This window comes from Peromyscus maniculatus, chromosome 8 (genome assembly GCF_049852395.1).
Source record: "Peromyscus maniculatus bairdii isolate BWxNUB_F1_BW_parent chromosome 8, HU_Pman_BW_mat_3.1, whole genome shotgun sequence".
Classification (NCBI taxonomy): Eukaryota; Metazoa; Chordata; class Mammalia; order Rodentia; family Cricetidae; genus Peromyscus; species Peromyscus maniculatus.
The window spans coordinates 18,653,233-18,678,145 of NC_134859.1; the positions used below are offsets into that span (position 1 = coordinate 18,653,233).

General features: G+C 51.8%; 2 protein-coding genes across 10 annotated transcripts in view; one reads left to right on the forward strand and one right to left on the reverse strand.

The window, feature by feature from the left end:
• The first annotated feature begins 12 nt into the window (after nucleotides 1-12).
• Nucleotides 13-5,983, forward strand: Gnptg (N-acetylglucosamine-1-phosphate transferase subunit gamma). The gene is made up of 10 exons (XM_006971668.4): nucleotides 13-234; nucleotides 306-373; nucleotides 4,452-4,506; nucleotides 4,574-4,657; nucleotides 4,738-4,831; nucleotides 4,908-5,022; nucleotides 5,106-5,188; nucleotides 5,260-5,391; nucleotides 5,480-5,561; nucleotides 5,651-5,983. The coding sequence occupies exons 1-10, from the start codon at nucleotides 44-46 to the stop codon at nucleotides 5,746-5,748; spliced, it is 1,002 nt and encodes a 333-aa protein (XP_006971730.1). The 5' UTR covers nucleotides 13-43; the 3' UTR covers nucleotides 5,749-5,983.
• Nucleotides 5,957-24,913, reverse strand: part of Unkl (unk like zinc finger) — a 48,910-nt gene continuing 29,953 nt past the window's right edge. For 4 of the 9 annotated variants that reach the window (XM_016005568.3, XM_006971669.4, XM_076577528.1 and 1 more), the window contains exons 10-15: nucleotides 20,992-21,169; nucleotides 11,916-11,999; nucleotides 11,076-11,303; nucleotides 10,103-10,305; nucleotides 9,654-9,908; nucleotides 5,957-8,672 (exon numbers count right to left, since the gene is read on the reverse strand). In XM_016005568.3, coding sequence (XP_015861054.1) covers nucleotides 8,517-8,672; nucleotides 9,654-9,908; nucleotides 10,103-10,305; nucleotides 11,076-11,303; nucleotides 11,916-11,999; nucleotides 20,992-21,169 — 1,104 coding nt within the window. In that variant the 3' untranslated portion in view covers nucleotides 5,957-8,516. Of the gene's footprint in view, nucleotides 8,673-9,653; nucleotides 9,909-10,102; nucleotides 10,306-11,075; nucleotides 11,304-11,915; nucleotides 12,000-17,851; nucleotides 18,129-20,991; nucleotides 21,170-24,913 lie in introns of those variants that run through there. The other 5 variants (XM_016005565.2, XM_076577527.1, XR_001579614.2 and 2 more) reach the window with 4 other exon arrangements.

Genomic DNA, 24,913 nt, shown 5'->3' on the forward strand with positions numbered 1-24,913 from the left:
AGTTCCTGCTCTCGCTCACGTGACCGTGCGGCCCCCGGGCGCGATGGCGGTGCGGCTGGCCGGCTTCCTGATGTTGCTGGGGCTCGCGGCGCGCGGTCGGTGGTTCCGCGAGCACGCCCCTCCGCACGTCGGCGTCGCCGGCCTCTGCTCCCTGCTCATCGCCTCGCTCTCCGCAGGGCCCGCGCCGGCACGTGCCGGGAAGATGAAGGTGGTAGAGGAACCCAACACATTCGGGTGAGTGTCTGGCGGTCCCGCGGCGTGGGGGCCGGTCGTGGCCGGCTCCCCTGACCTTCTCTGTCCCCTAGGCTGAATAACCCGTTCCTGCCCCAGGCAAGTCGCCTTCAGCCTAAGAGAGAGCCTTCGCCTGTGTCGGGTGAGCGCGGGAGGGAGCGTGGAGCTGACCGAGGTGCTGACGGGGGGCGGGGCGGCGAGGGAAGCCCCTCGGCTGGGGGTGGGGGCGGCAGGATGGAGTGCCTTGGATGAAAGATTCCGATAATGTATTCGCTGGAGGTTCATGCATCCGTGTGTCAACCTGTGAGTGTTTAGATGTTCGGGTGTATATACTGGAACTCTTAACCCCCTTTCGACCCCCGTGCTGGCTATTACCTAGGGCTAGGCAAGCTCTAGCGTTGAGCTACATCCCTAGCTTTTGTGTTTTTAAGATGGAGTTTCCATACAGACTTAAGCTGGCCTCCTAAACTTGGGATCCTAAAGTCTCCACTTCCCACAGGTACTTAGACTGATTAGGAGTTGCAGGAGTGTTGGGCGTGAAGAGGCCACTCCAGGTGTGTTTAGCCCTGTCTAGATTTGAGGGAGCGGAGAGGGCATCAGCAAGATCAAAATCCTTTGCACGGGAAAGCTGGGAACTTTGGACTAGAGAGAGTGGGACATAGCTGTTGAAAGAGACTCTGCTGGTCAGCATGAAGGGACGTTGGCTAGCTGAGGACAGCACTCTGGGGATTTGGTGACCCACTATCTGAGGTGTGCTGGACATGCTGATTGGTAGCATTGGTCCCCTGGAGGAGAGGTAGCCCATGGCTGGAGCTTCTGAAGCTGTAGGCAGGGAACATCTACCAGTCTCCTCCAGCAGTGAACCAGTCAGGCTCGGCAGTCATCACAAATCTTAAGTCCTTTTCATGGGATGACACTGCTTGGGGCATGCCTGATAAACACAGGAGTCCAAAGGCCTGCTACCATCACACTGTGAGCACATGTATGTGTGTGAGGAGGTGGCGTAAGATGTGGATTTCACCATAGCCTTTCCATACTAGCTTGTAGCTCCTTGGTTGGCTAGGAGGAGGGGCCAGACATTGCCAGGAACCCAAAACTGCAAATATGTTTAATTTTATTTTTAATAGAGAGTAATATTGGAAAGAAAAAGGAAAGAGTAGAGAGTGTGCAAGGCTGTCACAAGACTACAATCCCAGCACTTGGGAGGCTGAGGGAGAGGATCATTAGTTCAAGACCAGGTCTGGGCTACATGGTAAGTTCCACGACAGTCTTGGCAGGAGAGAGAATGGAGAGGAGGTGGGGAGAGGTGTGAAAGAGACCTACTTGGTTGGATGGTTATTCAGCCTAGGCGACAGGTTGCATTAAAATGCCTTGCTTGCTAAATTTACATTTTCTGTTTCCTCACATCCATTCTTGGCACACCCTGTGTTTTGGAAAAACTTGTCGGTTTCATTTATATCAATTTGATGGTTGTAAAATTGTCCATAGTGACTTGTAATCCTTTTTATTCCTGTAAAATTGGTAGCAAATGCCCCAACCTTCATTTCTGGTTTTAATTATTTGAGTTTTGCTTTTCCTGGTCAGTTTAGCCCCCAGGTTTTCCTATTTTATTTATTCATCTTTATGTAAACTTTTAAAATTTTATGTATATGAGTGCTTTGCTTGCATGCATGTCTGTGTACTATATTGTGTGAAGTGCCTGTAGAGGTCAGAAGGCATTAGATCCCCTAGAACCGGAATTACAGACGACTGTGAGCCACCATGTGGGTGCCACCATGTGGGTGCTGGGAACCGAACCAGGACTCTTGACTAGAGCAACAAGTGCTCGTAACCACTAAGCTCTCCGCAGCCCCCTTGTTTTTTTCTTTTTGTGTGTTGTTGTGTATTTGTGTGTACCCCTGTGTGGAAGCCAGAGGTCAAAGGTGGGTGTCTTCCTCTGTTGCTTTCCACGTTAAGAGTCAGGGTCTCTCACTGAATCTAAAGCTCAAAGGTTCAGTGAGGCTAGTGGGCCAGGGAGCCCCAGAGACAAGTGCACCCCACCTCTGCCTCTCCAGCACTGAGATTATAGGCGTCCGGCTTCTTATGTGGGTGCAGAGGACCCGCACTCAGTTCCTCATGCTTTCCAGAATAAGTCATTTCCCCATTGCTGGCATGCACCTCCACACCTCTCCTGCTGCAGCCTCCTCAGTGCTGGGATTACATGCACAAAAGCACCCCACTCAGCTTCTCGAGTGTCGGGATTGCTGAGCTTTTCAGAGAACCAGCTTTTGTCCTTATTTTTCTCACATAGCTCATACAGTGTGTTGTTCCACTCCTTCACTTCAGCCTGAGGTGAAGAAGTTAAGGTGCATTTCTTAGGAGAAGCCACAAGGCACTAGAACTCCAGAATATATACTCGAGGCCCTAAGTCGGCCCCAGCGTCCTCCCTCAAAAAGGCAGGTGTTTTTCTAAATAACAGACCCTGCAGGAGAATCAGTAGACCTGCCCTAGCAGAAACACCAAGTGAAGCTACTCAACCTGAATTGAGAGGACACCATACAGTGGCTGGGTGAAGACAGGAAGGAAGATCTCTTATAAAGTAGCTAGAGTTACAGGGATGAGAAAGACCCATGCTACTACTGTGGTTGCCAAGTCTGCAATGAAGAAGATCAATGCATGCCAGGTGGTGGTGCAGACTGTAGTCCAAGCACTTGGGAGGTGGAGGCAGGCAGATCTCCAGTGAGTTCAAGGCTAGCCTTGAACTACAAAGTGAGTTCCAGGACAGCCAGGACTACACAGAAACCCTGTCTCAGAAAGCCCCCCCCCGCCCCCCCCCCCCAAAAAAAAATCAGTGCATAAGAACTGACTATACATCTGGGTCAGTGAGCAGCCAGTCTGAGCATGTGATCGGAAACATGAATTATAAAGGGTCTGAGGGAGCTGTATAGCAGTCCTTCCTATATGGGATTGTGGTTAACTTAAAATTTTTTTTAATTTTTCCTTTTTGTTTTGTTTTGTTTTTCGAGACAGGGTTTCTCTGTGTAGTTTTGGTGCCTGTCCTGGGTCTCGCTCTGTAGCTCAGGCTGGCCTTGAACTCACAGAGATCCTCCTGGCTCTGCCTCCCAAGTGCTGGGATTAAAGGCGTGCGCCGCCGCTGCCGCCGCCGCCGCCGCCGCCGCCGCCGCCGCCGCCGCCGCCGCCGCCGCCTGGCTAAATTTTTCATTTTTGAAACAAGGTCTCACTATGTAGCCCTGGCTGGCCTGGAACTCATTCTGTAGACCAGACTTGGCCTCAGCCTTAGAGATCCACTTGTCTCTGCCTCCTGAGTGCTGGGATTAAAGGTGTGCACTACAATGCCCAGCTCAGAGACTAGCAGTTCTTTAGAAAGGACATCATTGTATGTTGATACAGTGGGCTTAGCAAGATGTAACAAGTATGTATTCCAATGTCAGAGTTCCAAAACCTGTAAGCACTCTACTACTGAGTCTCACCGGCCCCCTCCTATTTGAAGGATGGTTTTCTTGGATATGGAATTCCCCATTGGCTTATGGATTTTTTTTTAAAAACAATTCATGAGCATAGATCCACCTGCCTCTGCCTCCAGGGTGCTGGGACCAAAGGTGTGCACCACCATACATAGCCTGGCTTATGGATTTTTTAAATGCTCCTTTGAATAAACATGTATTCCTGTTTCTTTGTATGGCTTGTGGGTTTTGTTGAAAATTGGTGCTTTGAAAAAGCAGAATACTCTGGCAATCTTTGCAGACTGGTCCTAAGCTTTGGGCTAGTCAGTCCTTCTATTTTCCTGAGGCTGCCACATGGCTATTACTTTAACTTCCCCAAATCTCACTAGCATGTATGCACACATGTGTACACACACACACACACACACACACACACACACACACACACACCCCTCTACTTTCTTGGCTAGTGTCTGCCACTGGGTCTGTGGTCCAAGTCTGTAACTAGGTTCCAGGTTGTGGGCAGCCTAGGCAGACACTGAGGCCCCTCCACAGGAACAGGCATGGGAGTCCTGCCACAGATAGCCAGTTCTGGGATGTGTCAGTCCTCCCCAGGGGTTAGGTCAGCCAGCATCTGACCATTCCCAATCCCATAGGGAAAGGAGCTTGGCGCTTTCCGGCCTTGATGGTTAGTGCCCTCTTGCCTACCTTAGCTTCTAGCTTTAGGGGTAATACAGGTTTACACTTAAGTTGAATTGCTGTGCTTTTCTCCCCCAGGGCCCCTGCATCTCTCCAGACTTGCTGGCAAGTGCTTCAGCCTAGTGGAGTCGACGTGAGTGCCGGGCTGGTGGGTGGAGTGGGGCTGGCCTGCAGGGCTCCTCATGCTCCTGTGCCTCTAGGTACAAGTACGAGTTCTGCCCTTTCCACAACGTGACCCAGCACGAGCAGACCTTCCGCTGGAATGCCTACAGCGGCATCCTTGGGTAAGCTGAGCCGGGGCAGCAGTGCTGTGCCTGCTCCCTAGGCCCCCACATCACTGCTTTGCCACCCTTCTTCCCCCCAGCATCTGGCACGAGTGGGAAATCACCAACAATACCTTCAAGGGCATGTGGATGACTGATGGGGACTCCTGCCACTCCCGAAGCAGGCAGAGCAAGGTGAGGCCCATAGGGGATGTGAGTGAGTGGTAGAGAGCTACCCCATCCCCACAAGCTACTGAGGCTCTCTTCCCAGGTGGAGCTTACCTGTGGGAAGACCAGTCGACTGGCCCATGTGTCTGAGCCAAGCACCTGTATCTATGCATTGACATTCGAGACCCCCCTCGTCTGCCATCCCCACTCTTTGTTAGGTAGGCTTCTGGGTAGGGCTGGGTCCAAGGAAGAGGAGGGTAGGTGAGAGGCTCAGCCTTGTTTGGCTCCTATTGGTCTGTAGTGTATCCAACCCTGCCAGAGGCCCTGCAGCAGCGCTGGGACCAGATGGAACAGGACCTGGCGGACGAGCTAATCACACTGCAGGTGGGTGCACACTCAGGGGGTGTCCCCTTGCCTACTCTACCAGGTATTCCTTATGCCTCCTCCACTTTCAGGGCTATAAGAAGTTGCTGAGGGTGCTTTTTGAAGATGCTGGCTATTTAAAGGTCCCAGGAGAAACTCATCCCACCCAGCAGGCAGGAGGTTCCAAGGGCCTGGGGCTTGAGACCCTGGACAACTGTCGAAAGGTAGAGTCTAGGGACAGGGAGAAGGTTACAGGGTCCCTAGTCCTGGTAGCCCCCACCAGGGTTTGACCAAGCTGGCATTCTTGTCCAGGCACATTCAGAGCTGTCCCAGGAGGTACGAAGACTGACCGGTCTGCTGGACCAGCATGGAATCCCCCACACTCAGCCCACAGGTCAGTCTGCCTACCCTGGTCGGCTGTCAGCCACCGTGGGGCCTGCAGCTATGGGGAGACAGATCCTCACATGACATCCGTTCTGGCAGAAACCGCCCACTCTAAGCACCTGGGTCAGCAGCTCCCCATAGGCACAACCTCCGAGCAGCTGCGGGGTGACCCAGGACTACGTGGGAACATCCTGTGATCCAGGTGGTCATGAAAGATAAAGAACAGAAACATCCTCAGCCTCAAGTGTCCTTTCATAGAGAGGTCAGGTGTGGTCTCAGCGGGGTGCACAAAACTGGTGTGGTGAAGACATGGCTTCTTTTGGCATCTTCTAGGCCAGGCAGGGTCACTGACAGATGCAGGGACCTGCTGGCCAGTCTTTGTTGTGCTCAGAGACCCAGACAGAATAAATTTCAAAGTTTTAATTAATCTCATACTGATAAAAAATAACTCCATGAATTCTGTAAACCATTGCATAAATGCTATAGTAAAAAAATTTAAACAAATGTTAACAACTTTAAACAATTCACTAAGTAAATGGGTATGTATTATAAATACGACCTTCTGGGTTAAGAAGATTCCATTCACATAACATTCTCAACTAGTTTCTGAAAACAAATGCACACAAAGGCTTCCATAAGTTAATCCACATGCGCATCCACACTGGGGGAAGGTCTGCCAACCAGGCACACAAAACTTTGACACCATTGTTTACTGTTAATAATAACACTAGAGAGTTAAAAGACAACAAGCAACAGGACCATAGTGAGCCTCAGTTTCTAGACCCATGGCCTCACCTCCATTACCCACAGATGGGCCTTAAACCCCTCTCTCCCCTCCTTGGCCCTTCCCACCCAGGGTAGATCCTAGGAGCCTTAGCTCACAGGTCTGGGATGGATGGGAGAAGTGGCCCCTTCTTTGGTCTTCCCCCTGCACACCTGTCCTCAGAGCCCAGCCTGATTCCAGAAGAGCAGATGCTCAGGAGAGCTCCCCTCATGGGCTGGGACCCAGTGGACACTGCCTCCTGCCTCCCCAGCCATCACACAGCCGTCCCATAGCCGCAGCCCTAGCCTGGAATGTTAGCCCAGGAGGAGTTTAACCAGAGTAGCTCACACACAATCTAAAGCTTAATGCCTGTAACTGTTACAACTTGAAAATGTCCAGATGAGATATCAATCACAAACACTGTCCTGTTACCACAGAGACCAAAGGCCAGTATGGGAAACAAGTGCATAAATATGATTAAAAAGAAACAATCTTAAACCATGGTAACAGTAGCACAAAATACACATGATCTAGGTACTGAGCTAAGAAATCATTATCACTATAATTAAAAACAAAACAGTTACTAAAACCAGGTCAATAGTTACCTTATTAAGTAGTGGGCTAGCTGCGGAATGTTGAGGATCCACTTCCTTTAAAGTGATAGAGCTTTTCTACCAGTTTGTCTTATATTAAAAAATGCTTTTAAATCTCCTACTATATTAAATACATTCTAATTTGGTCACTGATAAAAACATTTTACCTAGTCACTTTGCACTTAAAAAATGCTATTAAAAGTCTTTGGCAAAGCCATGGGAGAAGAGAACCACTTCTAGGCCTGGGCAGAACCCGCAGGTAGGATACCTGCCCTGCCTAGGTCTGCCACCAAGGGTAGGGGTTGCCTGGACAGATGTCTCCCCCTAGATTTCCAGGAACAGTCCCAGTCCTTATTGTAGGAGGCTGAAGTCATCACCCTAGACACATCCTCAGCAGAATTTTAGCCATGGGCCTGAGGCCAAGCTGTGAGGGGCGGGCACTGCCTTCGCCTTGGAAGCTGATGGGTGAGCTGCAGCAGAGCCGGGGTTGCTGGTCATGGGATGGATTCTGGTAATAACTGGATGCACAGCTCAGGTACCAGATGTTTGCTAAAACTGTCCCGGAATCTCTGGATCAGCCAGAGGTGAGTATGGTCACAGGGGCAGCAGACTGAAGTCCAGGTGCACAGTCCCTTAGTTCAGCACAAGCTAGGGTGCCCAGGCGACTCAGGGTCCACAGCACCGTTGCCATTACAGACAAGACATCAGAACACAGCTCCTTCCCGAGTAGATCTTGGACTCCTCTGAATGCCTGATTCCTTTGCTGCATTTTTCATTAGCATGAAATTGTCTTTCAAGGGAGAAGAAAAAAACCAAATGAACCAATTCCTTCACTTCTTTTGCAAGGCACAGGCACTTGGAAGTGGCCACGGATCACATAAGTGCATGACAGAGCTCTGGATATCACTCTGTGATACTGGAATATAAAACTCCATCTACATGTGCACCCGCACATGTTTAGGAAAATTAGTTCCTTTCATAAAATTAAGAACATCTAAATGTATATGTGTCTCTCAATAACCACTCTGCTTATAAATACTATTTGTTTGCACTTAATTTTAAAATGTAAAAATCCTAGGTCTTCTTCACTACTAGATAAATGTTCATTTCCTAAATAGTTTCAGAATATGAAATCTAACGTAGTTACCATTACTATGAGTTAACAACAAACTGATAGATAGGAAACTTCAAGTTCACAGTACACTTATAAAGCTTCATGTTATCGCATATTAAAAAACAGGGACCTAGAAAGCAGCTTATACAATTTATAATGTCTAAATTCCTCGGTTTACAAAGTGCTTTGACAAGGCCTGACCTCCCACTGGCCTGGCCACAGCAGTGTCAGGACTGGGGGCACCAAAAACATGCCACCTGCCCATTGGGACAGGCGGTGGGTTTGGTGGTGCTTCAGAGGTTTTCTGAGAATACCTTGACACCATTGGTAGGACATGGTAGGGAAGAAAAAGTGATTTGAAAGGCTGTTGGGCAGTGGGCATGAACTCACATCCTGGCGTGGGTGGTACTGGAGGCCAGTTTCGACACTGTAGTGGCACAGGGCATGCTGAGGCCTTTGCACTGCTCACCAGGGAAGGAATGGGTCTGGTTCTCATCACCATGGGAGGGGCTGGCCCTTGCAGTAGGGGCACTCAGGGGTACTGGCTGCACACAGCTCACATAAAACACGGTGCTGGCAGGGCCGAAGGACAGTGCCACGGGCCCTCTCCTGGCAGCCCACACACTGTTTGGCACGAAGTTGGAAGATCACCTGTGGGAAGAGGTGGTTGTTGAGAGTGTGGGGAGCCAAGAAGGCCCTGAGTGAATGTGTATAGTTGACATGGATATGACTATATCAAGGAAGGATAATGCCTCAGACCCATGGGAAACTGGCAAAGCCTTTCAATAGAGGTCAGGCTTGGGATTGGCAAAGCCTTCCTCTGGTCCAAGTTCGAGTGTTTAAAAACATTTGACCAGTGTGTGCAAAAAAGAGCAACTGCATGCAGCTTCCTCCTCGCAAATATTTCCTCCTCTGAGACTGCTCACCTATAGACTCCTCCCACCTAGACAAGCTAACTCCTCCTTGCTGCCTCCTCTGGGCTGTACGTAATAAACACGTTAAGGTTCCAGGTTGCTTTGGTAGTAGGCACAGCTCCATCAGAAGCATGCACAGCCCACCTGGCCCCAGCTATTCTGTGTCCACGTTCTGTTTCTTCAGTGTTTGTCTTTTCTTCACTCCCTTACTGCCCCTAGTCAGGTCAAGGCACCGGGCTGGCACAAGTCGTATCAAGTAAGGCCAAGCAAATGACTGTATCCCAGGACAGTGGGCCACCAGCTACAGCAGCAGTGCCATAGAAATCCTGAGTGTCAGGCCTGGGGTGGACACTTGGCAGGAGGTCCACAGGGAAGGGCAGTCAGCAGAAGACCCCCAGCCCCATCAGAGAGCTGGGTCTTGAAGCAGAGCCACTCTAGCCACAGGCAAGGCTGGCAGCTGGGTACCCACGAGTGCTAAGTGGGATCCCATGGCTGAGAGTAGCCCGAGCCCAGGGCACTGCATCTTGGAGACAAAGGACATGTGGTAGTTGGACCTTGGTTGTGGTCAATGGGACACATGCAAAAGGCACCAACCAGAGTCCAGGCAAGAAGCCAGGGAAGAGGAAGGAGAAGCACTATCTGGCCAGGTCTCAGGCCCTCACTAGCCAGTCCCCTTTGCCCTCCCCCCAAGTGACAGCAACTACTTGGCAGGACTCACCCCGTCCACGGCCTCTAGGTCCAGGCGCAGCTGGTTCTGCAGCGAATGCAGCTTGGGGAGAGGGATGTCGCTGATGTCCCCCAAGCTCCGCAGCCCTGGCAGTGAGGACAGACCCAGGCCCTCTAGTTCCTCCTGCAGCTGCTTCACCTGGGCCTCCACCTCCTCCTTCCTCTGCACGGCCAGCTGCCGGTCACTGTCCGCCACACGGGCTCTCTCCTTGGCCTCCTGAGCCTCTCTCTGCCAGGCATCACAGGCCTAAAACCCAAGATACCATGCAGAAGGCAGCCACGCCTGGCCTTCCACATGCTCACCTGCCTGTGTATCCAAACCCCTTTCTCCCCTCACCCGCAAGCCCGGCCCCTCCCTTCCCACATGCTCACCTGCCTGTGTATCCAAACCCCTTTCTCCCCTCACCCGCAAGCCCGGCCCCTCCCTTCCCACATGCTCACCTGCTTCACTTGCTGCCAAGACTCTTCCCACTGCCTGATCTTCCTTTTGGCTTCCTCTAGCTGTCGCCTGACCCGTGCCAGCTCAGCACTGTTTGGACTTGCACTTGAGGAAGCCGAAGGGCCAGAGTTCAGAATGGGGGATGGGCTAGGAGAGAAGCTGCCAGAAACAAAGTCCCAGATGCTCCCAGGGACGCCGTTCAAACCTGAGTTTAGGAGAGACAGGGATGATACAGTCCATGCTGCACCCAAGGCCTGAGGTGTCTGCAGGTGTTTCTGCCCCTCACCTGGCCACCCACCTTGGTACCCTGTAAGTCCCTTGTTCATGACTGCTCAAGACTCAGCTCCAAGACTGCCTCCCCTAAATGAGGCCCAGTTGGCTCAGGAAGATCAGAGTGTGAACAGAAAATAGGTTCAGAGTTCCTAGCCCTAACAGGCCCTCATTACATAGCAGACCCTGGAGGTTCAGAAGAGCTCTAGTTCTAAGGTTACCTCATGTATGTTAATTATCAGTTAAAATACATCTGGAGATGGGCACATTTCTAAATAGAACAGATGTGAACAGCCTCTTAATGGAAATAAGAGAGCAGAAGACAAGAGTCCTGCTGATCTGTCATACCAGCTCCCTCTCAGCCTGTATCATACAATGAATCCTAGATACTGTGCCTGTGGGGACCCCAAGGTAGCTCCATGTATGCCCCGCCCAGAGCCCTAAGTGAGCTGGCAAGCAAGAGGTTGTGATGTAGAGGAAGGCTGTGAGAATGCCCAGCTGTGGGTAACCAGATGTCCCAAGGTAACACGTCTACCATGTCTGTCCACTCATCTATGCCACGTAGGCTGGAGCAGGTGGTGCCTCTCAAGACACAGAACTATGGAGGTGAGAAGCCCTGCGGTCAGGAATCCCCAGGACTAGATTGGACAGGACCTGTTTGAGGGCCCAGAGCCGGCGGGGAGGGACCCACGCCCAGGCACGCACCTAAAGAGCTGTAAGATGAGGCTGCAGAGCCCAGCGTAGCCGGCTCCGACCGGAGGGGTGGTGGCTGCTGGGGGGGCGTCATAGCCGAGGAGACGAGTGGCCCCGACAGGGACTGGGAGAGCGAGCTGAGTGGGGAGGTGGACAGGGATGAGGACGAGTGCAAGGATGGCGAGCGGGGCAGGGAGCCCGGAATGGTGACGGGTGCTGAGCCTGCCAGCGACCTGGGACCTGGTGGGAGGAGGAGGCTGAGTGAACGAGGGCAGGCGGGGTTTCTGCCATAGAGCCACTTGCCAATAAGCCTGTAGGTCAGGAACTAGGCAGCTAGACACCAGGGAAACCTAGGGGCAGGGTCACCTCAGAAGACACCCGAGGAACCAGGCCAGCGAGCAAGGACCACCCAGAGGGGTGTAGTTGTCAGGACCCCCAACTCAGGAGAGCCCTGGTAGTGGTCCTGGCAGAGCCAGGAACTTGCCACTAGCATGGTACTCACAGAGCCACCAGGACTCTAAGATGGGTAGATTTCTTTTGAAACAGAGAAAATATCTTTCAGGATGAAGAAAATTATGTAATAACAGGAACTTCTCTCTGTGCCACACAGCCGTAAAAATAATTTCTTGTGTTTCCTCATTAGAGGTCCCAGGCAAGTCTAAAGGGTTGCTTTGTCACAACAGAGGTAAACTGAGGAAGCAGCAGGAAACTGAGCCACACAGGCAGGTAGCAGAGGCAAGAAGGTGACTCCAAGAAGAGGATCCCAGCAGAGGCCTCCCGCCCAACCCCTCCATTAAGCCAGGCAGCATGCACGAAGTTAAAGGTTCCACTGAGCTCAGTCAGCGCTCTCACCTGTCAATCCAAGGTCCTGCTCTTCCAAGTCTTTATCTAAGGACGCGATATTTATGTCACTAAGATGGAGATCTAATGCAGAACCTGTAAGATAAACCTGGTGTTACCCACTCACCTCTCACCCAGCAATGACACAAAACCTCTTAGGAGGAATCCCTGACCCCATATCCACCAACACCCACCTAGCTAGAGCCAAAGTGCCCCTGGCAACCCACTGCAGCACCTGCCTCTGCCTTCTCCTCCACAGCCAGAGTGCATCATCTGAACAGCCCTGGCTGCACTCAGAGACACAGCCCTGGCCCACAAACCTCCTCCTTCCTAGGTGTTGTTTTGTTTCGTTCTGTTGGTTTGCTTTTTGTTTCTTTGAGATAGGATCTCATGTAGCTCATGACTGTCTTCAACTCACTATGCGGCCAAGGGCAACCTGAACTTCTGATCCTCTTGTCCTCCACCTCCCAAGTTCTGGGATCATACAGGAATGTACCCGATGCCCACCTTTGTCTCCTTTACTTCTAACCACTTGTTAAAATTTGACCAAGAAAATACATTCAACTATTAAAAATTTTACAGGAGGTCAATTCCAACAGGCAAATGGTTCTGAGGCCATTTTAGGCTGAATACTAAGATAATGAACTCTGACACCTTGAGGACTTAAGAGAGACCAGGACCGCCACACTCAGGTCAAAAACAGTCTCCTTATCAAGGGCAGAGGTTGCTGGGTGTGATAGAATACACCTGGCATCCCAGTACTACAGAAGCTAAGGCAGGACAATCACAGTTGGAGGCCAATCTGGTCTACATAGTGAACTTCAGAAGGAGGAGGAGACCAGGACATGCCTCCAACTAGCACAGCCAGAACGGGGCTGCTGTTCAGGGACCATGTAGTAGGGACGTGTTGATGGCTGCACAGCCAGAGGGGAGGGGGGCAGGAATTGGCTGTAGGACTATGCCTGTGAGTGGTGTCGCATTCCCTTACAGTCATAGTCAAACATGCAGGGACCTGTGCTGAGAAGCAATGAGACTGCAGCTGCCATGGTGACTACTGTCTCTCCCACCCACTTTTCACTCTAACCTTCACAGTGCATCAGCACAGTCTATGCCCCACTGCTGGCCAAGCCCCCCCCCCCCCCCCCAGTTCCCAAGAACTCTGAATTCAACTTCAAGATAACATACATACTGGGTATGGTGGCATATGCCTGTAATCCCAATAAAAAAGATGCCACAGGTCACCATAAACTTTCCCTGAAGGGCCTGGTCTTCTCCCCTTGCTGGATACAAAAGGCCTCTCTACGACGGGATGACAGTCCACAGGCTATAAGGAAACCTCTCTGTACCAGGTCAACATAAACTCTAGAAGCCACTGTCTGCCTCCAATTGTGTAGGATGTCACCACGTCCTCTGGGTCATGTCCATTAGGGACTTCAGGTGAACTGCTCAGTGACATATAGGTGGCCAGCATACCCTACTGCCCAAGGGTTAGTCGAGTCTCTACCTAGCACAGAACCAGACACGTCTCAGCCAGGGTGAGAATTCAGGGAACCATGTCTACCATGAAGCAAAGGAGGCACTGGGTGGCAGAGGCCAGTGCACAAGGTCAATTCAAGGGTAGCTGCAGCCGAGGAGTGGCCTGGAATGCAAATGACACCCTAATCAGTGAGAGACGGGGTGGCACTGCCACAGTCCCAGCTGCACCTCAGAGTTGTGGGGACCTGCATGGGGCACACCAGAGCCCAACCCCAGTCATACCCTCCTTTCCTGGTCTCTGATTCTCATCCTCAGCCTCATGGTGACCACCCGAGCAAACACAGAACACACCTCTCCTGATGACTGGTTCTCAGGGGCTCCATGAGGAGTGAGCCAGACGCTCCTAATTTCTGAGAGGAGCCTCGTGGCCGTGTGACACCCATTATACTGGCTCACGCCAGAGTGGATCGGCCTTTGGCTTACTTCTGTTGTTTCTAAATGTATCCCTAGAGCTGCTGGCACAACTGGACCCCAGCTCCCGCAGACCTAGCCATGTCCCTCACTACTGGAGCTGTGAAAGGAACTCCTCAGACAAGGGTCTCGAGGAATCTTCAGGGAACTGAGGCCAGGCTGCCAGAGCACCCCGTAGAAAATCTCCCCCCTTGTACCACGTGGTCACTCATTGCAGGGATCTCCACCCCTTGCAGGGATCTCCACCCCCAGGAGGCCCCAGATGGGAAAAATCTACAGGCAACCACTCTCAAATACAAGCCATTTCAATAAGGCTGCGGAGTGAGTGAGCAGGGTGGCGGGGCTGGCCAGGTCCTGAGACCTGGAACCCAGGGCTCCCGGCCTAGACATTGACACCATGGACCCCGACACTCAAGAACAGGGTTAATAAGAACCGCTCTCAATCAGGCCTCTTCACCCCATCCAATGAGGCTTAGGAAAGCAACAAGATACAGTGTAGGCACGATGGTGCTGCCCCAGCACCTACTTCTGTAACCCAATGTTCTCGGGCCACGGGACCCAGGCACTGGTGTGATGACTGTAGAGAATCATGACAAGGAAAGAAAAACCAAGTTGCCAGGGGAAACTCCACAATGAGAGTCCAAATGCAGAAGCAAATCAGGGCAAAGCAGGCCCCTGTCCCAGTGCTGATGAATGGCACAGGCCTCCTGCTGCACAGGTTTCCTGATTCCTGTGTGTCTCCCCATGTTGGACACCTGTCCCTGACTGAGCTTCTGAGGTCCTTCAGTACGTACCTCCTGTTATCTGAGCAACAGCTTGGGACAGAGAGATATGGGTTTCTGGGCTTTCAGCTGACCAGGGACCATGGGTATCCTGGGCTTGTGGGGACTGAGGACCCCTACTAGGTAGTTTCAGCTCAGGAGTTTATCGTCTTAGAGTCCTGAAGTTCAAAGTCGAAGTGTGCAGACCTGCCTGCACTCCTTCTACTAGCTTAGGGATTATTGCTCTACCTCCTGGGATGTCAGCTCTTCCTAGAGGTGTGGCTACATGGGCCCTGACCGCCTCCAATGCCACGATCCTGTTCTCTCTCGTGTGTCCATATTTCTTAGACGGACACCACCACTGCGCATCAGGACCTACTCTAACGACATCATCTTAACTTGACGACAAAGACCTCATTTCCAAATGAGGACACATTCACAGATGTATCCTCCAACGGTGGTAATCGAACCTGAGCCTCACAGTCTAGGCAAAGGTTCTACCACTGAACTATATTCCCAGTCTAGACGCATCTTTCTGGGGGGATACAAATCAACCCACAACAAAGGGATCCCACCTGGAGACACTCCCTTGCCATGTCTGCCCCATGGTCTCCAGACCCTGCTCTGCACTCACAGAACTGCCTGTCTCTCGCTGGGAACGCATGCCAAACTGGGTTCAGCGTGGTCAGGGCATCTGTGCCCAGGCCCTGCCCTGCTGCTGTTGTCTCTGCTCAGTCTCCTAGCCCTCTCGTTCTCATACCTCCTCAAGCCCCACTCTTCTCTCTGCCTTCTAGATCCTTCTGTCCAGCTCTGCCTCCTGCAAGGCACTTGTTTCTGCAGGGCTCCCTCATCCCTGCGGAGCCTGCACTCCTGCACCCCACTCACACAGCCTCCCTCTGGGGGCCTTGAAGCCTTTCCCAGCCTATATATAGTGGCTTCTGAAGCCCTATGGTAACAGGACCCCAGACCCTAGTAAGCCCCAAGATCTTAGCACAACTGATGCCATGACAGAGTGCCATTCAGGCCTTAAAACCCAGCACACAGGCAGCAAAATGAGAACAGAGCCCTAACACCATCTAAGTCCATAGTCTGGGAAAGTCCTCAAATGTACTAACCCCGCTTTCTGGCTTCTATAGTTCTGCTTCTGGCTAACTGTTCTTGCTAAATGAGATGTGTCAGCCCAGGATGTGGGTTTTGTGCTCAAAAGCTCACGCTGAGAAAGGCTTGGGACTGCACTTGGTCTCGAACACCCAGGGTAGTCTCCAGCTGGCCAGTAACGACTTTCTACTGACTCAAACCCACGTTGGAGTCATCTTCTCTGGTGGATCCTCACAACACTACCTACTCCCTTTCTCTGTGCCCTAAATGGCTATCCCCCAGCACCACATCCCACCCCTAGGATCTCATCTCTCAGTCTGCTGGGGAGGGCAGGGGTCTCCCAAGAGCAGACATGCTTCAGGGTCCCTTCTTCAATGACAACAAGCTAAGCACAGCTCTTTCTCTCTACCCCACACTAACTAAGACCCCAGAAGCTTTAGCAGCTCCTGCCATCCATCCTCTGGCCATTCTTGTAGCTGCCTCCCACTTGCAGGGACAATCCTGTCCTGTCCTGTACAGAGTTCTAGCTCCTCAAGCTTGAGACCCTGAGTGAGCTGGCCAAGGCTTCCTGGTGAGTCCTCCCTGGCCACTGCCCTTCCTCATCATAACCCACTGCTGAGCATGTCCCCCCAGTCCCAGATCTCACCAGCCCCCAAACCCTGTGTGCTGAACCACTACTCTGGACAGAGCTGGCAAAGCAGGAAGACCGAGGACACGCCCCATCCTTCCACACAGCAACCTGCCCTGTCCTGCCTCTGCTGGTCCCAGTGCAGAGGCCCCAACCCAGCCTTTACACCTAATCTGGAGCAGGGAGGCGACAGCCTGGAGAATTAAGTGAGGGACAGTCCCACTGCTCTTGCACCCCTGGCAATGTTGCAAAAACTCATTCGAAGAACCAAGGAGCAAAGAAAGGCATAGGAGTGGGAACGTGTGTTCCCTGGATGCTTCAATCTGGTCACGGTCTCTGTGGCTCAGCACAGAGTCCTAGGTGCAGAGGCAGCCTGGCACTACACAGCACATAGAGCTCAGAGGGGCCAAGCTGGGATGGGACCATAATGCAATCAGTCCCAAAGAGAAGCACAGGGGGTGAGCCACTGTCCTGGAGACCAGCAAAAGGTCAGCTAAAAGGGGCTACCTGGGGAGCCTCTGGGCCCTGTCAGCCCTATTTCAGAGCCAGGGGGCTCCCCAACTCTTTTGTTGTTTTTTCAAGACAGTTTCTGTATAGTTTTAGTGCCTGTCCTGGATCTTGCTCTGTAGCCCAGGCTGGCCTTGAACTCAGAGAGATCCGCCAGGCTCTGCCTCCCAGTGCTGGGATTAAAGGCATGCGCCACCACCGCCCAGCTTCCCCAACTCTTTTGAGTGCTGTTCAGGAGCCCATCCTACACCCTAGTCCACCAGGCTCTTCTCTCCAACCTCACCAACCCTAATATTCCCAATGATCAGACCGAGTACTTCTGAGTCATATACTTAAAGGAGGAACCAACTTAGGAAAAGGCAATCCAGGTGAGCCTCATTTCACAAACTACAAGTGTTGGAGGGCCAGTCTGTGTCGCCTAACTCAGAACTGGCTCCACCAAATGGCCTGAAGCCACCTGGACCTCAACAGCAACCAGCAGAGAGCTGCTGAGTATTGCCCCAGGTATCCCCAGTTCCCAATATGACACAGCACATTCAAAAGGTGCTGCAGTCCCCCAGGATCAGGGATACACGAAGTGACAGACCACACAGACTGCGGGAAGGAGCTGAAGGCAAGACAGGATGGGTGCCTTCCCTATCTGCAACTACAAAACAGAGGAGCACCAAGCAACCAGCATACCTGCACTCTGAACTGGGATAATTAGGAGGAACCGGTGACACCAGTACTCTAGGGACAGGCTGCAGGAGGGCCACCTTGAGGGCAACAGGGCCCTGGGTAAGCAGCACCAACAAAAAGCAAGTTCTTAAGAGTAGGCATCTAAGTTAACCTCTTCTGCAGTCTGAAAAGCCTGGTATCCATCTCATGCTCTCACGGTGAAAGAAGTACATGGTTTCCAGGGAACATGCACCTGGACAGACATGCATTTTGAAAGGAAATGACCTGAAGAGATGCGCACCAAGATGGAAGGGTACACTTAGAAGGGAAACTACCAGCAGTTACTTCACCTGGGGGTACGCTGGCCGACCAGGACGATCTCAACAGGAGATATCAGTCAAGGGGGAACACCACCAGGGAGGACGTGAGTGTAGAACAGAAGCCCCCCTGGAGGACACGCACCGGAGAGGGGGATGCACACCTCAGGAGGAGGGAGGACGTATGCCTGCTTTTCCAAAGCGCTGAGAAATGACGACCCACAACTTGGTGCCAGGCTGACGCGAGACCAGGATCTGCCGCAGCCACTGTCAATGCTGACTCATATCCTCCGCAGCCCTGGCTGTCACTGAGGATTCAAACCTGCCTGGTTCGCGCTCCGCCCTCGCCAGTCGCTGGCGGGGCCGGCGCACAGGCCCCGCCCACTCACGCTCCGCACCCTGCCCCCGGAGCACCAGGCCACGCCCCCACAGCACCCGCCTACCAGGTGTGCTAGAGAGGGCAAGATTTTCGCGGCAGAAAGCCGGATTAGCAGGGGTGGGGACGGAAACCGAGGGCGAGGCAGGAGAGGGAGGGATGGGCCGAGCATAGGGAATGCTCATAGGAGCTCACTCCCCCGCGGCCAAGAGCCTGAGGCGTGTTCACACAGACGACAGAACCACTCCGCTCCCCCCACCCTCGGCCCTGCCCCTGGTGTACGGGCAGGCCCTGCACTTGGCTTATTTAATTAGAAGGAAACCCAAAAGAGACACTGCCTTCCAGTCTACCCCCTCTTCGTCACCAGCCCTTTAAAACTGAAAGACACAGAATGAGGGCCAACCCCATGAGGCGGCGGCATGTGGGTCAGTACCTAGCTACTAGGTAGAGGCAGGGATTGCCCCTGTGCCTAGGAACCATGGATACCCATCACTGGGAAGACAGCCACTGACTTGTGCCAGGCAATGCTGAAGACGGGGCTCTTACAGCTATGACTTTGTTTTGAGACAGGGAGGGTCTTGATATACAGTCTAGGAGGACTCAGTGATCCTCCTGCCTCAGCCTCCCAAGCACTGAGATTACAGTACCCTTCTAGATGACTACATACGACCTCAGGAGTGAGGAGAGGAAGCGTTCACTATTTTAACTAGGAAGCAGCAACTACAATACACTGTCTGTAAATGAAGACAGGCGGCTTACCAAACTTGAGGCCTTGGGTTTCATTCCCCATAATGCAAAAAAAAAATTAAATGCATTTTCCAACGTTCTGATTCTGCGGCTAAGACCATGCATTGCATATTAAATGATGGCTGGAAACTACTGCAAATACATTAACATCTGTCAATCTGAAACACCTGACAATTCACTTAATGTTCACAGCACCTGGTTCAACCTTTCACCTTGGTGAACCCACACAGTCTGCTTGTTCAGGGATGGGAATCTAACTTCCCTTAACATTCTTCTGTTATGTATCCTCTCTACTTTTACACTAGAAAACCAAAGGGAGCCAGGCAGTGGTGGTGCATGCCTTTAATCCCAGCACTCGGGAGGCAGAGGCAGGTGGATCTCTGTGAGTTCAAGGCCAGCCTGAGCTACAGAGTGAGTTCCAGGACAGGCTCCAAAACTACACAGAGAAACCCTGTCTTGAAAAACCAAAAAAGGGGTGGTGGTGATGGAAGGAGCCCCAGCAGCACATCCACCAGCTCCAGGACTCCCCAGCAGTCCCTAGGTAGTCAGGACTGTCTTTAATGTCCCCTGAGGATGGTGGAGGGAAGTCTCCTCCTCCGGCACTAGTGGCATCATTCTCCACCTGCATCCAATGTAGGATTCTAGCAGGCCTACGTGGATAGAGCTTGTGCTGTCTTGTGGGATGGTGACACCGCTGTGTCCTCTAGGTAAGGCTTGTCTACTTGTACATCGACACGGACATCTTTACTCTGGGTCCCTAGGCAGCATGACCTATTTCAAGCTAGAGGGCTTGCCTTTCCAGTTCCTCATCTCTGAAATCACCACAAATGCCATTCTTCTTTGTACCTCCCATGGTCATACGGGCTTTGGGGACGGAAGGATACCTCAGTGGTTAAGAGCACACCGACTGCTCTTCCAGGGGACCCAGGTTCAATTTCTAGCACCCATGAGGCAGCTCACAACTATCTCTAGCTCCATTTCCAGGGGCACCAATTCCCTCCTTCTGGCATCCACAGGCAATGCATGCACGCAGTATAGACATACATTTAGGCAAACTCATATATATATATATATATATATATATATATATATATATATATATATATATATATACATAAAAGCAAATAACATCTTTAAAAAAAAAACACTAGGTGGCAGGGGCACATTCCTTTAATCCAAGAGCTCAGGAGGCAGAAGCAGGTGGATCTTTGTGAGTTTGAGGCCAGCCTGGTCTACACAGAGAAACGCTGTCTCAAAAAAACAAACAAAACCAAAACCAAAACAGCTCGGGCTTGGGGTCAACTGGGCCCTGGGGACCCCGGAACGCGGCAGCTCAGAACATGCTACCTGTGACTCACGAGCACCTGTGCACACAGGAATGCAGACCCTCACTCCTCTTGGCCTCAGCCCATCTGCTTAACTCATCCTGGCCTTTGTGCTCACGCCCTTGGCTCCTGTTCAGGCCGATACACCATCCTAGCCCAGGTACCACCACACTGAACGACTCCCAGGCACTAAAAAAATCCACCAAGCTGACAGTTAGCTCTGTTATCTGCTCCAGGCTTCCTCACCACTCTCCTCTGGACCCTGTCATCGTCCCCACTTTTTAAAAAAGATTTTTTTTATTATGTATACAGTATTCTGTCTGCATGTATGCCAAATCTCATTACAGATGGCTGTGAACCAACATGTGGGTGCTGGGAATTGAACTCAGAACCTCTGGAAGAGCAGCTAGTGCTCTTAACCGCTGAGCCATCTCTCCAGCCCCAATCACCCCCACCTTTAATTCATCATGATCTCCAGTGCCACTCTCACTAGCCTCCCCATTTTCCTCTGGCCCCTGGGACACAAGGCCCACTTGCCACGGGTCTTTGGTGTTTTGTGCACTATCTGATGCGGGCTCCACATATGCTGCAGTTCTGAGCACTGCAGAGCACCGAGTGATTCAAACTGAGAGACAACAAAACCATGTCAACGGCTTTTCTACAGAGCAGTGCATCCTGAACATCTACGACAGACACAGTGTGAAACACTCTAAGTGTGGACTTACCTAGGACTGCCTCCACTGTGTTGCCAGCTGGATCCAGTGGGAGGGCACGGGCAGGGAGGGCAGGCAGAGCGGTGGGAGAGGAGCTCCCTGAGCCAGTGCTGGATGCCAAACTAGATGCCACACTGGAGCTTATGCTGGGGGCCAGTGGGTGAAGCACGGAGAACACAGCGAGGTGGTTCTGTTCAAAAAGACAAACCGGGTGAGCACGTGCTGCTGGGAGCATCAGAGCATCAGACGCCGCAGGTGGATGGGCTGCCAGCGTCCGTCCGCAGAGCAGCACACAAGGGCAGCCAGGGTCTCGGGGTTGCAGGGGGTGGGAACCGTTTGCTGCATGCACTGACCACGACAGGCTGTCTTGCTGTCACTCAGGCAAACAGATGTGGAAAGCGTCTTAGCAGACATAAAAACCTGTGACAGGCCAGGGGCTGGGGGCCTGCCAACCCTCTCCCCAGCCTCCCAGGGGCCTCTGTGGCCCTCCCCACTGCTTACCCACCCAGTGACCAGAAAAGGGAAAACTGGTACCATCTCCATCTGATAGACAAGAGATACAACAAGTCATATGATAGCAAACAGGCGGCCCAGGCTAGATTCAGGGAACAAAGCAGCAGAGCTGGCGGCCCTCAGCATGTCTCAGTACAATGGACACTTACACCAGAATCAAACCTGTGTGCTGAAGCTGGGCTCTTTCTATCGAGAAAAAGCAGCCCATGCATCCTGGGCCTCGCCACACCTCCCTGAGCCATCACCAGGGCACTCACATCCCCCATGAGTCCCACAAGGGTACCCAGTGACCCCACACTCAGGAGTGACAGAGGTGTCTGGGCCAAAGAGAGGACAGGTGTTCTCTATCAGCAAGTCACAGCCACTGGCCATGGGCTGAAAGAAACTGTTACCAGCATGACGTGAACCAGCTCTCTACAGATGATAAGATCACACGTCACAGCTGGAAATCAACAGCTTAGGGGTAACCCCATCATGCAGGCCCCAGGTACAGAAGCTGTAGGCACCTGTGCTGTCTCTCGGCCACCTGCGTCACCAGTGGGCCCAGTCCAGAGATGAGGCGGTCCCAATCGGTCAGACTGAAGGCCACCCCAGGGCAGCTTAAAGGCCAGCATCTTGGACCCTATCACTACTGCCTGTCCCCTTCCTTCCACACTACTGCCCCCTTCCTTCCACACTACTGCCCCCCTTCCTTCCACACTACTGCCTGTCCCCTTCCTTCCACACTACTGCCCCCTTCCTTCCACACTACTGCCTGTCCCCTTCCTTCCACACTACTGCCCCCTTCCTTCCACACTACTGCCCCCCTTCCTTCCACACTACTGCCCCCCTTCCTTCCACACTACTGCCCCCCTTCCTTCCACACTACTGCCCCCCCTTCCTTCCACACTACTGCCCCCCTTCCTTCCACACTACTGCCCCCCTTCCTTCCACACTACTGCCCCCTTCCTTCCACACTACTGCCCCCCTTCCTTCCACACTACTGCCCCCTTCCTTCCACACTACTGCCCCCCCTTCCACACTACTGCCCCCCTTCCACACTACTGCCCCCCTTCCACCCGTCTACCTTAAACTTCAGACTTCACCTAAGTACAACACCACTAGAAACACATGCAGCTCTTTCCAAATAATGGGGAGCATGTCACTCCCCACAAGGTCCTGGTTTAGTAGAGAGGCCTATTGCCTGAAACCCCAGGAACAAGCTATGCTCTGTCACTTCTGGGACTTTAATACTTCAGGAGTTAAGTGGCTCTTCCAAAGGACCCAGGTCTGATTTCCAGCACCCACAGAGCAGCTCACAACCATCTCTAACTCCAGTTCCCAAGGATCCAATGGCCTCCTGTGGCCTCCGTGGGTACTAGACATGCACATGGTACACAGACAGACATGCAGACAAAAAAAAACATCCAAACACATAAAATAATAATAATAATAATAATAATAATAATAATAATAATAATAATAATAATAAAAAAAAATCTTCCTGGACTTTAAACCAGAGACCAAGAATGCAGAGAACTTGCAAGGTGGCAGGATGTTACTGCCGAACAGTCTGAGGGCAGTGGAGAGCCAGACGGTAGCTCAGGCAGGTCATCTCCTCACCCACACTGTGAGGACAGCAACAGTATTAACTGGGCTGTGGGGCACCAGGGCCCCATCTGGGAACTGACAGCCTGAGGAACTGGGACCTGCCCAGGGCACTGAGGTACCATCCTCTCTTTCCAGATGTGTTTGAGGGGACAACCATACCTGGGGTTCTCATTAGTGCATGTGGTACCATGCATGGTCTTCAAGAAACCAAAATAGTCCGGCCTCAGAGTGGAACACACTATGACAACACCCCTCCTATCATTCCAGCAGAGAATGCATCCCTCTTCCCCATGTAAGGATGCTAGGAGACTGCTTGACCCTGAAAATCCTTTCCGTTCAAGGTCAAAATGGTCACAAATGTACAACCACAGTGGGTCAACCTAAGGGTTTCCATCAACGAGCAAGTCAGACACAGCGGGCCAGAGAGACACCGCGAGGGGGTATTCCTCCTTTCAGGCTGGTTTTGTCCGCCTGGCTTTTCTCTCTCCTTCCTTTTTTTCTTTCTTCCTTCTTTCTCTCTCTTTTTTAAATATACACAGGATGCCAGGTGGTGGTGGCACATGTCTTTAATCACAACATTCAGGAAGCAGAGGCAGAGGCAGGTGGATCTCTGTGAGTTCAAGGCCAGCCTGGTCTACAGAGCCAATTCCAAGACAGCCAGAGGTACACAGAGAAACCTTGTCTCAACAACAACTATACACACACACACACACACACACACACACACACAGATATATAGATGATAGACAGATAGATGATAGATAGATATAGATAGATGGATGATGGAGACAGACAGACAGACAGCTATACACACACAGGATAAAAGTAATCATTTAGCCATTCTGGGTTTTATTAATTTTGTTTATTGAGAGAGAATATATGTGTATGGATGCATGTGTGTGCAGGCCAGAGGACAACTCATGGGAGTCAGTTTTCTCCCTCTACCTGTGGGTCTCAGGGGTCAAACCCAGGTCATCACACATGGTGACAAGCTGTTACCTGCTGAACCATCTGGTTGGCCCTTCATCATTCCAAAGCATGTACTTCCTTGTGATACTAGGGACTTAACCTAGGTCTCACATACTAGCTGCGCTGACTAGTTTATATCAACTTGACACAGCTAGAGTCATCTGAAAGGAGGGAATCTCAACTGAGAAAATGCCTCCACACGATCTGGGTATAGGGCATTTTTTCTTTTATTACTATTTTTTAAATTATTTACTTTTATTTTATGTGAATTGATGTTTTGCCTGAGTGTGTGTCTGTTAGATCCCCTGGAACTGGAGTTACAGACAGTTGTGAGCTGCCATGTGCATGCTAGGAAGTGAACCCAGGTCCTCTGGAGGAGCAGCTAGTGCTCTTCGTCATTTAATCCCTCCAGCCCTGGGCATTTTCTTTCTTTCTTTTTTTATTTTATTTATGTATTTTTTTAATGAGTACTCCATTTGCATGTACACATGCATGCCCGAAGAGGTCATTGAACCCCACTATAGATGGCTGTGAGCCACCATGTGGTTACTGGGAATTGAACTCAGAACCTTTGGAAGAGCAGTCAGTGCTCTTAACCACTGAGCCGTCTCTCTAGGCCCTGGGCCTTTTCTTACTTAGTGATTGTGGGTGGGGCCACCCCTGGACTAGTGGTCCTGAGTTCTATAAGAAAGTAGGCTGAGTAAGCCAGTAAGCAGCCCCCCTCCATGGCCTCTGCCTCCAGGCTCCTGCCCTGTTTGAGTACCTGTCCTGACTGCCTTCAGTGATGAACAGTGAGTGATATGTAAGTGTGAGTCAATAAATGCTTTCCTCCCCAGCTTGCTTTTGGTCGTGGTGTTTCATC

Bases quoted from the DNA above. Each gene is read 5' to 3' on its own strand.
- Gnptg (XM_006971668.4), top strand. From the start codon at position 44: ATGGCGGTGCGGCTGGCCGGCTTCCTGATGTTGCTGGGGCTCGCGGCG. The intron at 235-305 runs GTGAGTGTCTGG...TCTGTCCCCTAG, and splicing joins GAGGAACCCAACACATTCGG to GCTGAATAACCCGTTCCTGC. The intron at 4,832-4,907 runs GTGAGGCCCATA...CTCTCTTCCCAG, and splicing joins CCCGAAGCAGGCAGAGCAAG to GTGGAGCTTACCTGTGGGAA.